The following is a 14,285-nucleotide window of genomic DNA, read 5'->3' as shown; positions in this document are numbered from 1 at the left end:
GGTGCCAGACCCGTACCAAACACCGTCTACGCCGCTCGAGGAGTTCTTTGAATTCAGACGACAGCTCCTCGGTCGCATGAGCGTGAAGAACAGCGCATCGCCAGCATCATCAGGAGCGTCTCCGGCGGTAGAAGAAGAACCTCGCTCGCCCATATCAACCAAGATGGATGGCTTTAAACGCCGTTTTTCTCGGTCAAAATCTAACTTCCAGCGTCGTTTGTCTCTCACTTCAAACGGAGATAATAATGCTGCCTCTGCTGCAGTCAGCCATCCGCGGGCACCAGATCCAGCGTCGCCAGCTCTTGTTGGCCTGGGACTCATTGGCGGTGGTTCTACTGCCGCCGCTGCTGTTGGTGGTCATCATGGTAATACTGATGCGCCGATGCCGTCGCCCCAGAATCCTCCGTCAGGACAGCCTCGTTTAGTCTCAGCCCGCCGACGGTCATTTAATATCTCGACTAGATTCCCGCTCTTCAGCAAGTCAAGGCAACACACCTCTCATCAGGACGACTCCGTCTTCCACTATAAGTCTAACCCAGAACCGCTGCGAAGAAGTTGGACTGACGTTGGTGCTGCTACTGATACTGCCGCTACGACTACCACCTCTGCTGCCTATCCAAGACCAAGATCTGCCTCCCCAGCTCGAGCTATCAGTCCGAGCGAACAAGGCTATACGCACCTAGGAACCTTCAAGTTTGGCTCTCTCCATGTTGTAAACGGCTGCGCCTCGCCAGCACCTAGCAGCAAGAAACAAAGGTCTTATCCAGACTTGAATGCCATAGAGCAGTTGGACTCTAAACCAGAGACGGAGACAGAGCAAGTGCAAGAACCACTGCCAGAGATGGAGACAGTCATGGTTAGAGCTGAAGAGCCTGTTACCATGCCTGCTATTGCTACTCCTCCTCCTCCTATCCCAAAGAGGTCGTCCTCCAGGCTGAACATACGTCGTTCGGAGGGCGCGGTCGAAGCCCAACACCTCCCAGAGTTCGCTACCCAGTCATCCCCTCGGTCTAAGCCAAAGCTCACTCCTTTGGTGACCTCTCGAAGACCAAGTGTCTCCTGGTTCGATGACTGCCCTACTTCGCCAGCGGGTTTCGGAAGCCCGGATTCGGCTCATCTCAGACCACTGACTCCGCCATCTGTCCAGCCTACGCCTATGTTGGTGACAACCACGAAGCAAACTGAACACGATGACAACCTCTTTGAAGATGAAGGAATGGAGATTCCTGTCTTCTGGGATGATACCGTCCAATCCCACGAGAGCTTCCACGATCCCCATTTCCACTCGTCCCTGAGCAAAGAACGCCAAGAGACGACGAAGCTGGAGTCTAGTAAGCGCTCTGGTGCTCTGAACAAGACCGACAGCGGATACAGCTCCGCCTCGGGAAAGTCAGCCTCCAGACACCGCTACACATCGTCACGACAGAGGAACTCGAGGGATAGAAACGGTCGCTTGTTCGATGGAGACTCGAATCAGGCGCTCATCCACTGTGACGGAGGTATTAATGATCCAGTCGAGGGCACAATCTCAATCACTTCTCATGGAGACAAGGAGATTATCAACGCTGTCTTCCCCTGGCCTCCAGCCCATCTTAGATACCCGGTTGAGCCTTATACAAGCCAAGAGATTCGGCCCAAGCAGCAGCCTCAGGAACCTACTTATGAAAATAAAGCAGATTCCATGTCTGAATATAACCTGGACCCAACATACCCCGTCAGAGCCAAATTTGAACCCTCTCGTCCACCGCCTATACCACCACGGTTCCGTCAGTCTATGCAGGTTTCCCGCCCCCGGCCTGCGGATAGTCAACATACTCAGTGTAAGATTCCTTCTCCTGTGGGCCTTGCTATTGAAATTTCTCCCAAGTGCATTTCTCCTAGGGAACCCTCCCCTAAGGATCGTACCCATAGAAGTTCTAATAATGAACGGTCGTCAAGAAGCCATGCTAGAAGCCATGCTAAGGGGAGTTCCCACAAGAGCTACTCTAGCAAGGAACATACAACCAAGTCCCATGCGTCTGCTAGCAATATGACCAAGAGTAACCCACCCAAGAGCAGCACAACTAAACGACCTAATAGGAGGTATCGAGACTCGACTCCCGCCCGGATGACAGGAGGAAAACCACCCACTGCCCCCCATGTCCACGCAAGATCGGCTTCAGATGCCACCTCTTCGAGGCCGTCAAAGGGTATTAACAAAGACAAACCTCTTCCGGCTCTCCCACCGCCTGGTCATCCTCGCTTTCCCGAAGCCCAGATGCTCACCCCGCCACTATCGCGCTCAACTTCGATGGGCGACCTGAAGCTGCTTACCGACACCAGTCCTGCAGACCTGATAAACTATATCGATAACCACACCCCTGTTAAAATAGACAACAACTTGTGGGGATCCCTCTCCACTGACCCAGAACTAGACCTGGAACTCCTCCCGCTAAATCTAGACCTTAACAAGTCTGCTCTCGACAACTACCAACCTAGGAAATCCCTTCAGGAATCGATCAACCAGTCTACAGCTACAACTCGGCAACCCAAAAAACTCCATAGGAGCGCATCACATTTCAGCTTCTCTTCGTCTATCAATCAAAAGCCAAGCGGTCGATACTCCACTTTCCCACCATCGCCGGTCCGTGATGTCTTCTTCGATCGCAAGTCTCGGAAAGCGAAATATCAATCCACACCACCAACATCATACCGCTTCTCCCAGCTTAAATCAACTGTGACTGAGAGGCGCTCAAGTCACCTACCCGGCGCCCCATCGACAACTTGTGCTGCGCAAATGGCTCTGGCGCATCAGAAACCGGGTGCGCTCAACCATATTGAAAGTTATCTTTGATTAACACCTCTTTCGCATTCTTCTTCCCTTCTTTCTATCTTCTGATACCAACTTCCATTCCATTTAAAGCATCCCTATTTCACCAAGGCTTAAAAGCATGCATATACTCTTTTTTAACTTGTGCAAAATTTTACTCGTCCATGACGTTGCTTATATGACCCTCGCTGAATATACAATACCCAGCTGCTACACTCGCTCTATATATACCCAGCAGACGATCGTTTGTCCTTATGTCTTACGTTAATGTGATATTCCATGTCACGAATTTAATGACACCTCAACCAATCCTTTACAGGCTGCATGCCTTATTTTCTTAATGTTTTTATTTATTCATTAGTATTTTGCCTTTTTAGCGGACATGTTGTGGATGGTTGGCCGGTTGGTTGGGTGGAATTGTATTTGATTTATTGCCTTCTATTCAAAATTTTGAAGTATTCAACTGCATTGGCTATTTTACTGAGTCATTCATCGATTTCTTTAATTTTCGGGGATATGTACAATCCTCCCTGCCGTAATGTTGGCAGAGCACATAGCTTCGGGAAACTACCCGCTACATTATACGATAGCATAGGATAAATAACTGTATGAATATAAGTGTACTTTGGTTCTGATAATCTGAGGAATGGAAAAGTTGTTAAAAGATAAGTATGTGAATTATTAATGTAAAGACTGGTAAGAGGCTGGCTATAATAAATACAGTGTCATAGAAAGCACCAAGGAAACAAAGCCACAACGTCAAATTAGAATACAGAACTGCGAAAGAAAAAGTCGGAATGCGCCAGACTCATCAATTTCCCATAACCATCATAAAATGCGCAGGATCATTCGTAAAGTCACATGCATCATTAAAAGGACAAGACATATTGGTCCTCATTTCTCATTCACGCAATGTTGATCTTCTTGAGAGTTGGTGGAGCTGCCTTGGGCACCTTGATGGAGAGGATACCATCCTTCAGGCTAGCACTGACTGCATCCTGGTCGACTCGGGATGGGAACTTGAAGACCCGGTTGAACTCGCCAACAGAGCGTTCGGTCATCCAGTACTTGAAGGAAGGTGCATCAGCTTTCTTGACGGAGTTGTTGCTAGCCTTGGTGACTTTGTTGTCCCTAGCGGGAGAGGCAGGGCGAGAAGTAGTGGCTGGCTCCTCATCTTCAACAGTGGCTTGGTGGGAGTTGCGTCTGGAAGACTCCGGCTCATCTTCGATAGCTGCAGGAGTTGGAGCCTCTTCGATAGCGTTGTTGTTCATGTTGGTGGAAGTGTACTCGCGCTTGGTTTTGCCGCGAACAACGAGTGTTTGAGGATCGGTGAATTCAATCTCAATATCCTTCTGGCTGACACCGGGAGTTTCTCCGTCAAGATGGTACCCATCCTTGCACTCCCTCACATCGAACTTTGGAGCAAAGGAGCGAGCGATGTTGGTCTCAGATGCACAAGCACGGTGGGCATCATAGTCGTCAAGAAGACGGAAAAGGGGGGTGAATTCACCACCAGAGAGACGTGGGAAGAAGGCCATTTTGTTGTTGTGGTAGTTTGATAGAGTGGTGTTGATAATGTTTCTTGAAGATGGAATCTTGTTGACTTTGTAAAGAGTAGTCTTTGGAGTTTGAATGTTTCTCAGAGTGGATTGAAGGCTGTTGTTCTTAAATAGCATAGAGAAGTCGAGTTGTTCTGATTGTCTGTGATGAGAAAGGAAGATCGATTCTCATCGACAAGTTGGTTGTTTATATAGACCGAAGCCATTGTCCTAGAAGCTACGCGATCCTTGTAGATCGCCTTCACATTAACAATCATCTCCAGGCTGCTTCATGATGCTCGAGGCTCCTTGATGCTGCCTGAACCTTCGAGTTTCTTCTCGATTTCGCCAGTTTCTTCGCCAAGATTCGCCAAGCTTCTAGAAGCTTCGTGCACGTTCCATCATTGAAAGTTTATCGGATAAGCTTGTTTCCGATGAAAGTCACGTGATATAAAATTATTTCGATCAAGGTTATTAGAGATGCAGACGGAATCCAGTAGGCGATATGTATGTGCCATGTACCCCTCTGGCTAGAGCTTCGATTTTCCTTGAAGGCCGTCTTCTTTGTCGAAGAGGGTATCACCTTGTAACGTTTCGGATGGCTGGCGAAGAATACATCTCCACCTGGCGGTGACCTTTCCTCAGCAAAAATTCGATGGCGGCAAAATCCTTTTTACTTATGGCTTGATTTTTTCGGAATTCATCCCTATTTTTCCGTTAGCTTGCTGAACGAGGTTGGGTATTCGATGTCTCATGGGTGCAAATGAATGCGGTTATGGATGAAGTCGCCTGTGGTGTACGTGGTCCTCCCAACATAGTCACGGAAAGCGCATACCTGGCCAATTGTTTGAAGTTACTCTGGGAATTCTATTATACGATCAATTAACTAGCTGTTGGATTTTGATGGACCGTGAAACAAATAAACTGCACTCACAATAGGCTTTTTGCGAATTTCTCTGAAGCACTGGCGGTACAAACTCAGGACCTCTCGTTGTAGCCCTGAGAATCGTATCTGCCCCATACTTAAGAACGCACCCTTTCCTCTTGCTTCCTTCCGGGCCTCCTAGCCAATATCGAAATCCGTTTGTACGAAGTACACGTCCATGAACTGCGCCGGTCACCTGCAGATCGGGCCTGTTGATTTTCAGCTCGGGAGTACAATTTTCCTAACTAGTCCAGAACAGGCACCGGTGGAGATTAGTAATCCAAGTTGTCCGGCAATTCGGCTGAATCGCCATGACTAGGCTGTTGATAGACTTACTCCATTTAATGAAGGCGATATATCGATAAGAGACCTAGTGTAAAGAGGAAAAGATGCCTGCATTCTCCGTAAGAGAGCCCATCATCTATGATAGGACAATATTGAACTAATTTTGTCTCATCAGCGCCTTGTTCGTTTCCTGGCCAAAGACGGCCTGGTCTACCATGGAGATGCCATTCTTCCTTCCGGTGTTAGTGACCTTGCCAAAACTACCAAAGCCAGAGTCATCAAAGGAGAAATCTTCGGCAATCACCAGGTCACAGATCAAGTCCAGGAAGTGAAGAAGTTGCTCTGTCCACTGGCTCGGAAAGATATCAAGACCATACGATGCCTGGGCTTGAACTATGCTGAACATGCAAAGGAATCGAACATGCCTCTACCCAAATACCCAATCCTTTTCTTCAAGCCTGTCACAGCAGCTAGTGGGCCGACGGATGATATACCCGTCCATCCAATGGCCCAGGAATGCGAAGGGTTGGACTATGAATGTGAGTTGCTGATCATCATTGGGAAAGAGGCTCATAATGTACCGAAGTCGAAGGCACTTGAGTATGTGCTGGGTTATTCAGTGGGCAACGATGTGTCCCATCGAGAATGGCAGATAAAACGTGGCGGAAGCCAATGGGGTATAGGCAAGGGTTTTGATGGCTGGGCTCCCTTTGGTCCTGGAATAGTGACTTCAAAGATAATTCCAGACCCAAACGCACTGCAGATATCAACGAAGGTGAATGGTAAAGCCGTGCAAAACTCAAATACAAAGGATATGATATTTGGGGTAGCAGAGACGGTTGCTTTCCTATCGCAGGGAACTACACTATTGCCTGGTGATATTATATTTACTGGAACGTAAGTGCTGCAATACCTTCGGTACTCCGGCGTGGGTTACTAACATACAATTATACTGCAGCCCTCAGGGGGTTGGAATGGGTAGAAAGCCTCAGGTTTGGCTAAAAGATGGGGACAGAGTGGAGGTATCGCTTGAAAATGTTGGATCATGCAGTAACAAGGTTGTCCATGTCAATGGCTCCTCTAAGTTATAGCTATGCCATGCAGTTGGAAGCATCAATATGGGGGGTCATTACGATTTAATTCTTGGATATAATTGCAACGTCTATCTCAGGGTTGGCTGAGAAACACTAAGCAGTACCAAATTGAAATTGAAAAAGAACTGGTCATGCTTAGTTGACTTGGGTGCCATAGCCTCTGATCCTGTCAGCAAAAGCCCAGCTCTGGTTCTCCAGAGCTTCGTTCTCCTTAAGCTCCACGCCTTCCTTGGTAACAACTGCAATAGAATATCTGTCTGAACTTCTAGCATCTCTGTAGAAAAGAACCCTCATGCATTGCTTCATAGCATCAACAGCCTGTTCCTTCGTGATGTTGTCTATCCCATTTTCCTCTGGGAACAATCGGCGGAGAATAGGCACAGCCAAGTGGGCTCCGAACCCTGTAGCAAGGGCTGGTGCGGAGTAAGTTGTTCCTAGCAAGTCTGCGGAACTGAGGAATGGCTTGCCCTCATCGTCGAGTCCGGCAACAAGGATATGGTTCCAGAGGGGGTCAAACTTGGATCGTCGCTGGTAAAGCAGTTTAGACAAATATGTGTGCAGGTTTTTGGCGTTGAGAGAATGCTCTCCGTACGTAGAATAGTTTTCTTGTATGTCTAGGGAGTTCAAGACGCGGTCGATATACTGCATATCAGAGACGTCACCACCAAATCCAACTACGGAAGAGTTGTCAAAGGCCCGGAGACGCTTCAAGTCGGTAAATCTGGCAAGAGAACCATAGGAGCCTGGCACATTTATATTAGTACAGTTAAATACCGCGACATGCTATATGCCGTGGATAGCTCACCCAAGTTGTCCGACGCTATAACGACGCCGTCCTTGAACTTGACAGCAATAACGGAGGTTCCTGTCACGATTGGACGCTGGGTATGGGTCGTTGGGCCGGACGTCTGGAGATATGAGTGATCATAGGCCCCGTACACATCGTCTCGCGGCTACAGCAAATCAGTAGTTAGCTAAACGAAGCTGATGGCGGGTTGTATGTCTTCGTGCTCACCCGACCCCAGACTTCTGGAAAGTGGTTCATGATGGATAGTTGGGTCAAGACTTCGTAATGAAAAAGGAGACAAATAAATACGGAGCCGAGTAACTGCGGAAAGAGTCAGAGACAGATCCGCCTATCGTTGGGTCAGGCCGTGGCTTGTTGCTGGATGTTGTCTGTTGTTGATGCAGCTTGGAGGTTTTTGGTGAGCTTGCGACATAAGCGCAGCCTAGAAGACAAACAAGGCAAACATGTCGCCTCGCCAGTTAGCTAAAGTATCAGCAACGCCAATGGGTGATTCTACTGTCAGAAAGATGGGAGGAACTACAAATGATAGTAATTTGTACAATAGCATGTAAGTGACTTTGTAAAGTCTGTCTATCCCGGGTATATTTTATTTCTCCAGTTACGCCCAAACTCCTCCCTAATGCTCAAATATAAAGAATGCATCCTATCGAGACCTAGATCGTTTCCTTTTCCCCGGTGACCGCGAACGATGTCTTCTGTATTCCAAATCCACCCGTCTCTGTCGTTTATCCTGATCATTTCGCTTGCTCTGGTCCAGCTTAAGCGGAGATGGTTCTCGACTGAGACCAGCCATGACCCGCTCAGCCGCGCTAGACTTTAATCTGCCACTCGCGGGGGTGCCGTTCCCAGACCCAGAGACAAATTCGATTGCATCACGGTCAGTCTTCTTCTCTTCCAGCTTGCGGCGTATGCTCTGCTGGCTCTTTGACAGCTCATCTTTGTAAGCCCATGACGGGAGACTCGTAACATCCCATATTTCTGCGGGCAAAGAGGTACCATATTGCGCCCTTTCGTCTAGCCCGGCATGCTTCATCAGACTCTGAAGTAAATTTGGATTTTTAAGTGATGAAGAAGAAGCCAGCTTCTCGTTAAAGTGAGCGCCCTGTTTCTTTAGGGATAGGAAATGTTCGAATTTCTTATTCATTTCGGGATTGGGTGACCCGGGAGGAGACGGGGGAATGTCGAGATTTGGAAACGGAGGCAGCGTCATGTCTCGTCGTAGTGCGCCAATGGAAATAAAAGACGATGGTTTGTCGGATTGTGTGGTTTCTTCTGACAGCTGTGGTGTATAGTCGGCGGGTGGTAAAGGCCCAACTATAGGTTTGGTAGAATCGTCCACAGGTTCGGTAGATGGTATACTAGGTCCTACACAACTGTGAGAAGGATTGTCCACGGCATCAATGTGATAATAAGTCTGACTGACCTGTTGCTTCATTCTGCGTATCCTCAACGGGCTCTTTAGACAGAGTCTTTGCTTCAAGCAAGCCGTCACCCTGTTTCTTCTGGTCAACCGCTAGTGCGGACTTTACACCAACAGTTGTGTCTTTGGTGCTCTCATCCTCACTGCTGCTTTCGTATGAGCCTAACCCAAGCATCACTCCACGAACAAACGCCAACAGGTAGGCCCGCAGTAGCTGTAGCAACTTGACTGTGTCCTGTCCAGCTTGTTGTTTCTTCTCCTCCCGGTTCGGCGCAAAGTAGGAGAGGAGTGGCTTATGTAATCCAGGCAACTCCAGCTTGCGTTCGTCGAGCTTTGAAGAGCTTCAAGCAGAGCCAAGTCAACATACCAACAGTCAACAGTCAACGGCCAACAGTGCAACCCACAAAGCGATACCCGGCTTATTCTCATCTTTGACTCTTGATAAACGTGTTGTTTTTGGCCGTATAGCAGCTCGACCACTCAGGATGAACTCGCTATTAACCCACCCAGACCCTCACAGCCAGCCTGTTGGGTACTCTTTCTCAGAGCAGTCAAGCGGCGCCAAACAGCACAGCTTCTACCCGTAAGTTTTCACCTGCAACATAGTAGTACGCTATACCGAGGACTAATCCGCGTCTTTGGTTAGATACACGGACAATGGTGGCTCTACGCTCGGCATAGCCGGTGACAATTTCGCTATCCTAGCAGGCGACACACGATCAGTCTCTGGGTACAACATCAACACCAGATATGCACCCAAGGTATTCAAGATCGGCGCAGACGAGCACACCGGAGAAGGCGGCCACATTATTCTCTGTGTCGTTGGCTTCTCTGCCGACGGCCGAGCTCTCAAGGAACGACTCGACGCCATCGTCAAGATGTATGAATACCACCACAACAAACCAATGTCCGTTAGAGCGTGTGCACAGCGTCTATCCACGATCCTATATTCAAAACGGTTTTTCCCATACTACGTACATGCTATTCTGGCTGGAGTTGATGAAGAGGGCAAGGGAGCTTTGTACAGCTATGACCCTGTGGGTTCGTATGAGAGGGAGTTCTGCAGAGCGGCTGGGTCGGCGGCTAGTTTGATGATGCCTTTCTTGGACAACCAGGTCAATTTCAAAAACCAATATGTTCCCGGCAGCGGTCAGGGTAACGCATCTGTGGCCAGGAAGCCCGAACCTCTTTCCAGAGAGGGTGCACAGCAGCTAGTACATGATGCATTCACTAGTTCTGTGGAGAGACATATTGAGGTTGGAGATGGGCTGCAGATGATGATTGTCACCAAGGATGGTATAGAGGAGGTGTACCGCCCACTCAAGCGGGATTAAGTATGTTTTCATAGACGATATTACCAGCGCATCTTTCTCTGACGCACGCTTAAATGATGAAGTTTTAATCTGGTATCAATGCATCTCTTAATATTCTCCTATATCCGAGGCACGATTGAACTTCTTTTGTCTAAATCCCATAATATAGGTATTCGCTCCCAGGCCCATATATTCCGCATCATAAAAGGTAAAAAAAAGAAAGAATTAACACCGAATAATAGCATTCAAAATGCAGAGCCAAAACGCCGACATGAGACCGAATATCATGAGTTACTTTTAAAATCGTTCCTTCATTCGCGAGGCAACTGTACGTAGATTTCCATATACCTTGCCCTATGCAAGCGTTAGTCATGAACAAAGTAAATCTATAGGGGGAAGACAAACTTACCGGAGGGCTTCCTAGGATCAAGCTGACAATAGCTTCTCTAGCAACATGGATATTTCTGAATCCTCCGAGGATGTGTATCTTCTGGTCTGCAAGCACAACTCTAGTCCTGCTAGCGTTCTCAATAGCGAATTTCGTCTTCCCGTCTTTTCCTGCTATTCGGCCAATAGCTCTGCCCAAATGTTCGCCATTAAGGGTCTTGACATCCTTAATCTCAAACGTCTCAATGTAAAGATCGTCCAGTCGGAGAAGAGCAATAGCATCATCGGTATCAAACCCAAGAGTAAAAGCTTTGACAAAATCCTCACCCTTTTGGAGGGCTCCTGTATCGGTCGTGTGTTTCGATGTGCGCAGCTCAACTGCTCGGTTCTTCATGTTCATGCGCACCTGGAGCTTCAGATGCTCGACCAGTGGAGGATATATCTTTGGCCACTCGGCTTTGAGAGGTGTCAGGCGGTGAGGAGGGATCGGTACTTTGCGAGTTTCGACTCTGTATGCGTTGCCGGATGCTTTGATGGGTGTGAAGCGCAGTCGTCCTTCCTCGTCTACAGCCATTTCACTGTCTTCCTGTCCCTGTGTCTGCGGTGCCGATGGCTCCTCCGGTTGAGCACCGCTTGTATCTATCATGATATCCTCTTCATCTGCACCATATCATCAGTATCTGTCTGCACCTTCATCACATCATTGCTGATAAGAAATTTCTGGGAGAACAAACTTTGGGCTGGCTGTAGAGCAGAAACCTCATTCTCCTCTGGCTTGTCCAGGCGCGCGGTGGGAGCTGGCATGGTTCCGGTATGTCTATTACCGTCGGGCTATCTTCAAATCAAATACTAAGCGCAGGCCGTGGTCGAGTTACCGTCGATCGAGATGCTGAAGTTGCGATAAAAATGATATTCTTTCGATGGTGGGAAAATCCGCGATGCAAACAAGACAAACTTCGCAATCTTATCGAAAAACCTGCGGAAGCTTGACGTATAAAATTTCTTGGACGGCATTTTTTGCTTCAGCTGTTGACGGAAGACCAGAAGCATCAATTTGAGCAAGGAGGCATCAGAGAAGCTTCTTAGGGCCGTTCATGATGCCAGAGGAGACATGTCAGGACATATAGGACGACGGCTGTTCTCGACACTGCGCACCAGCTTCACCTCCGGCTTCCAGTCCAGCTTCCTCCAGCCCGGCCGACAGGGTGCTCTCGGTCCCTTTACAGAGAACTGCCATGGCTCGGCTTCCAGCTTCAATCTGTTTCGGAGTCGGACGATACGGCGATTTTCGAGCTCGAGACCGAATAATGTGAGGAAAGTCAGTCGCCAGTTTGCATCAGGCGGATTGTTGGTGGTTGGTACAACGTCCACGAGGAGTGCAGCTACGGTAGAGACGGGAGCGGCAGCTTGTGCAGCTGCGTCGACAGAGAAGAGTGTTTACCATGGCTGCAGGAGATTTGGAAACAATTTGAACGGCCTAGGACTTCAGAGTGCTGCCAGCTGGGGATGGAGACGGTCTCTGCATACATCGAAGGAGGGAGGCGAAAAGGAGCATACGCCAGAAACGAGAAGACAACAACCATCAGAGGCATCCAACGTGAATGCAGAAGCATCTAAACCGGTTCCTGGGCCAGAGACTCCAGCTGGACCTCCAAAGACTGATGGAGGACATGGTCGATACCATCTGATGGACCGGCTACCGCATATGCATCGGCCTACTAAGGAAGAGCTTCTAGCTGCCGCCACGGGATTCCGGTCGCGGCTGAAAGTGCGATTCAAGTGGTTTTCCATCAGGAGTGTCCGGCCCTTTAATGTTGACGAAATTAGTACTTTTTTTTCATGGGTTCTACTTGGGCATGTATTGTGGATTATACTGGGGACGACGACCTTCTTCTCACTCCTCATATTTACTATCAATACCGTTTTTGCGCAGGGTGAGTTATTCATCAATTCCATGAAGAAGAAAACACCGTTACTGACAGCTGTTAGAAACTCTTGCAAGATGGATCGGTAACTATCTAACTCGATCATCCGGAGTGAAGGTTGTCTTTGAATCGGCAATTGTGCCCAAATGGGGTGACGGAGTGATAACCTTCAAGAACGTGTTTGTCTCCCGCAGACCAGGCCAAGGAAAGGGGAATGTGAGCAAAGGATCGTCCAAGACAGTTGCCGCCGCCGCATTTCAGGAGATGGACCACCCTCGCCAACAGAATGATGAAGAGACAGAGGACTCAAACTACACGCAATTCGATGTCTCTATAGATACGGTCAACGTGACGCTATCCTTTACCAAATGGTTTAATAGCCATGGTCTGCTGAAAGATGTACATGTCAAGGGCATTCGGGGTATTGTTGACAGAACGCATGTCAAATGGTCGGAAGCGGATGCTCAGATTGATCCCAAATCATACCGGGTAGAGCATAACCCAGGGGACTTTGAGCTGGACTCTTTCAAGATGGAAGACGTCTTGGTCACTATATACCAGCCTAACAACTTCCGGCCATTTACCCTCAGCATCTTCTCATGTGACCTACCACGGCTACGACGACAATGGCTCATGTATGACTTCCTGTCTGCAAACATGATGTCTGGTTCGTATGATAATTCTCTATTCACCATCCACCCACGCCAAACACATCGGTACACAGGAGCCCAGCTACAGGGCGGTCTAGAAGAAGATGGTGGCCGGAGTCCCTGGAAGAAACATAATCGGATCCGCATAGACGGTCTGAACATCGACCATCTCAACACGGGCGTCCAAGGCCCCTTCTCATGGATCCATGAGGGCACTGTCGACATCGTTGCCGACCTTATGCTCCCAGCTGAATCAGACGAGAGTCTGGGCAAGGTCATGTCCGATTTCTACGATAGGATGGAAGCCACTGTTACCGCCGACCGATACCATCCAAATGATAGCGCACTGGCCAAGAACGAAGACAACAAGCGATTTGTGGTCACTGACCTACGCATACACTTGAACAATGTGCGCGCGGTAGTGCCTATTTTCAACCGGGACTTGTCATACGTTAATAATGCCCTTATCAGGCCCATAGTGGCGTATATCAACAGCCGACGAACTTTCATCCCCATCCAGTGCCGGCTAGTTAAGCGAGCCAGCGACTTTGATGGTAGCTGGACCATCTTCGACAGCGGACTGATGGACGATCTCTCTGCAGAGGTGTGTACATACTTGCTCTTTCTTTCTACGCAGCCCAAACTAACTGGCCTCTTACAGACATACGATGCCTTTGCACGAGACGTTGTCGACGAGCAGGCTCGGACACGACGCTTCAAGAAGGTCGGCCTTTGGTCTCTCCAGCTCGCTGCACAGGCCATCTTCATGGGCATGGCCGGCAATATCATTTAGTACCTGCCATCTACCACCGCCACCACTACCAACGTCATCGCCTTCTCCTCCACCACATCCACCTCATCGTCTCTTCTCATCATGACCCTGATATTTTCTGTACTTGACTGCTCGGTGTTGGGAGTTGCCATTCCGTTAATGTATTTTATCAAATTTCTTCATCTTCTGCAGGTGTCCGGGGTGATAACACGTAGTTATGGCGAGGAAACGTCTGTGTAAAAAAAGAGCCAACTTTCTAATGTCGAACCTGCATTTTCCGTGCATATCAAGCATCTGTCAAGTCCTTGTCAATCGTTCTCCATCCATCTCTCCGCCACCAGTCGCCTCTCGCGATCAGG

At 48.6% G+C, this 14,285-nt stretch overlaps 8 protein-coding genes across 8 annotated transcripts; 4 read left to right on the top strand and 4 right to left on the bottom strand.

Moving 5' to 3' along the window:
• Positions 1-76: 76 nt before the first annotated feature.
• Positions 77-2,833, top strand: TRV_03736 (uncharacterized protein; the record flags this gene model as incomplete). Its single annotated transcript, XM_003022087.1, has 1 exon — positions 77-2,833. The coding sequence occupies one exon, from the start codon at positions 77-79 to the stop codon at positions 2,831-2,833; it is 2,757 nt and encodes a 918-aa protein (XP_003022133.1).
• An 881-nt stretch (positions 2,834-3,714) lies between these two features.
• Positions 3,715-4,485, bottom strand: TRV_03735 (heat shock protein Hsp30-like, putative; the record flags this gene model as incomplete). The annotated part of the gene is made up of 1 exon (XM_003022086.1): positions 3,715-4,485. One exon carries the CDS (start codon positions 4,483-4,485, stop codon positions 3,715-3,717), a length of 771 nt encoding a protein of 256 aa, XP_003022132.1.
• Positions 4,486-5,661: 1,176 nt separating this feature from the next.
• On the top strand, positions 5,662-6,648 carry TRV_03734 (fumarylacetoacetate hydrolase family protein; the record flags this gene model as incomplete). The annotated part of the gene is made up of 3 exons (XM_003022085.1): positions 5,662-5,676; positions 5,703-6,454; positions 6,516-6,648. 3 exons carry the CDS (start codon positions 5,662-5,664, stop codon positions 6,646-6,648), a joined length of 900 nt encoding a protein of 299 aa, XP_003022131.1.
• A 138-nt stretch (positions 6,649-6,786) lies between these two features.
• TRV_03733 (uncharacterized protein) lies at positions 6,787-7,299 on the bottom strand (the record flags this gene model as incomplete). Its single annotated transcript, XM_003022084.1, has 1 exon — positions 6,787-7,299. One exon carries the CDS (start codon positions 7,297-7,299, stop codon positions 6,787-6,789), a length of 513 nt encoding a protein of 170 aa, XP_003022130.1.
• A 581-nt stretch (positions 7,300-7,880) lies between these two features.
• On the bottom strand, positions 7,881-9,054 carry TRV_03732 (uncharacterized protein; the record flags this gene model as incomplete). Its single annotated transcript, XM_003022083.1, has 3 exons — positions 7,881-7,975; positions 8,147-8,824; positions 8,883-9,054. The coding sequence occupies 3 exons, from the start codon at positions 9,052-9,054 to the stop codon at positions 7,881-7,883; spliced, it is 945 nt and encodes a 314-aa protein (XP_003022129.1).
• Positions 9,055-9,364: 310 nt separating this feature from the next.
• TRV_03731 (uncharacterized protein) lies at positions 9,365-10,213 on the top strand (the record flags this gene model as incomplete). Its single annotated transcript, XM_003022082.1, has 2 exons — positions 9,365-9,462; positions 9,526-10,213. 2 exons carry the CDS (start codon positions 9,365-9,367, stop codon positions 10,211-10,213), a joined length of 786 nt encoding a protein of 261 aa, XP_003022128.1.
• Positions 10,214-10,489: 276 nt separating this feature from the next.
• On the bottom strand, positions 10,490-11,383 carry TRV_03730 (uncharacterized protein; the record flags this gene model as incomplete). Its single annotated transcript, XM_003022081.1, has 3 exons — positions 10,490-10,546; positions 10,602-11,239; positions 11,314-11,383. 3 exons carry the CDS (start codon positions 11,381-11,383, stop codon positions 10,490-10,492), a joined length of 765 nt encoding a protein of 254 aa, XP_003022127.1.
• A 307-nt stretch (positions 11,384-11,690) lies between these two features.
• Positions 11,691-13,947, top strand: TRV_03729 (uncharacterized protein; the record flags this gene model as incomplete). Its single annotated transcript, XM_003022080.1, has 2 exons — positions 11,691-12,513; positions 12,569-13,947. 2 exons carry the CDS (start codon positions 11,691-11,693, stop codon positions 13,945-13,947), a joined length of 2,202 nt encoding a protein of 733 aa, XP_003022126.1.
• Between the last annotated feature and the right edge of the window lie 338 nt (positions 13,948-14,285).

Source organism: Trichophyton verrucosum (assembly GCF_000151505.1).
Source record: "Trichophyton verrucosum HKI 0517 chromosome Unknown contig00304_1.f1.exp, whole genome shotgun sequence".
Classification (NCBI taxonomy): Eukaryota; Fungi; Ascomycota; class Eurotiomycetes; order Onygenales; family Arthrodermataceae; genus Trichophyton; species Trichophyton verrucosum.
Note: the sequence above shows the minus strand (reverse complement) of the source record. Positions and strands in the feature narration are given on the sequence as shown.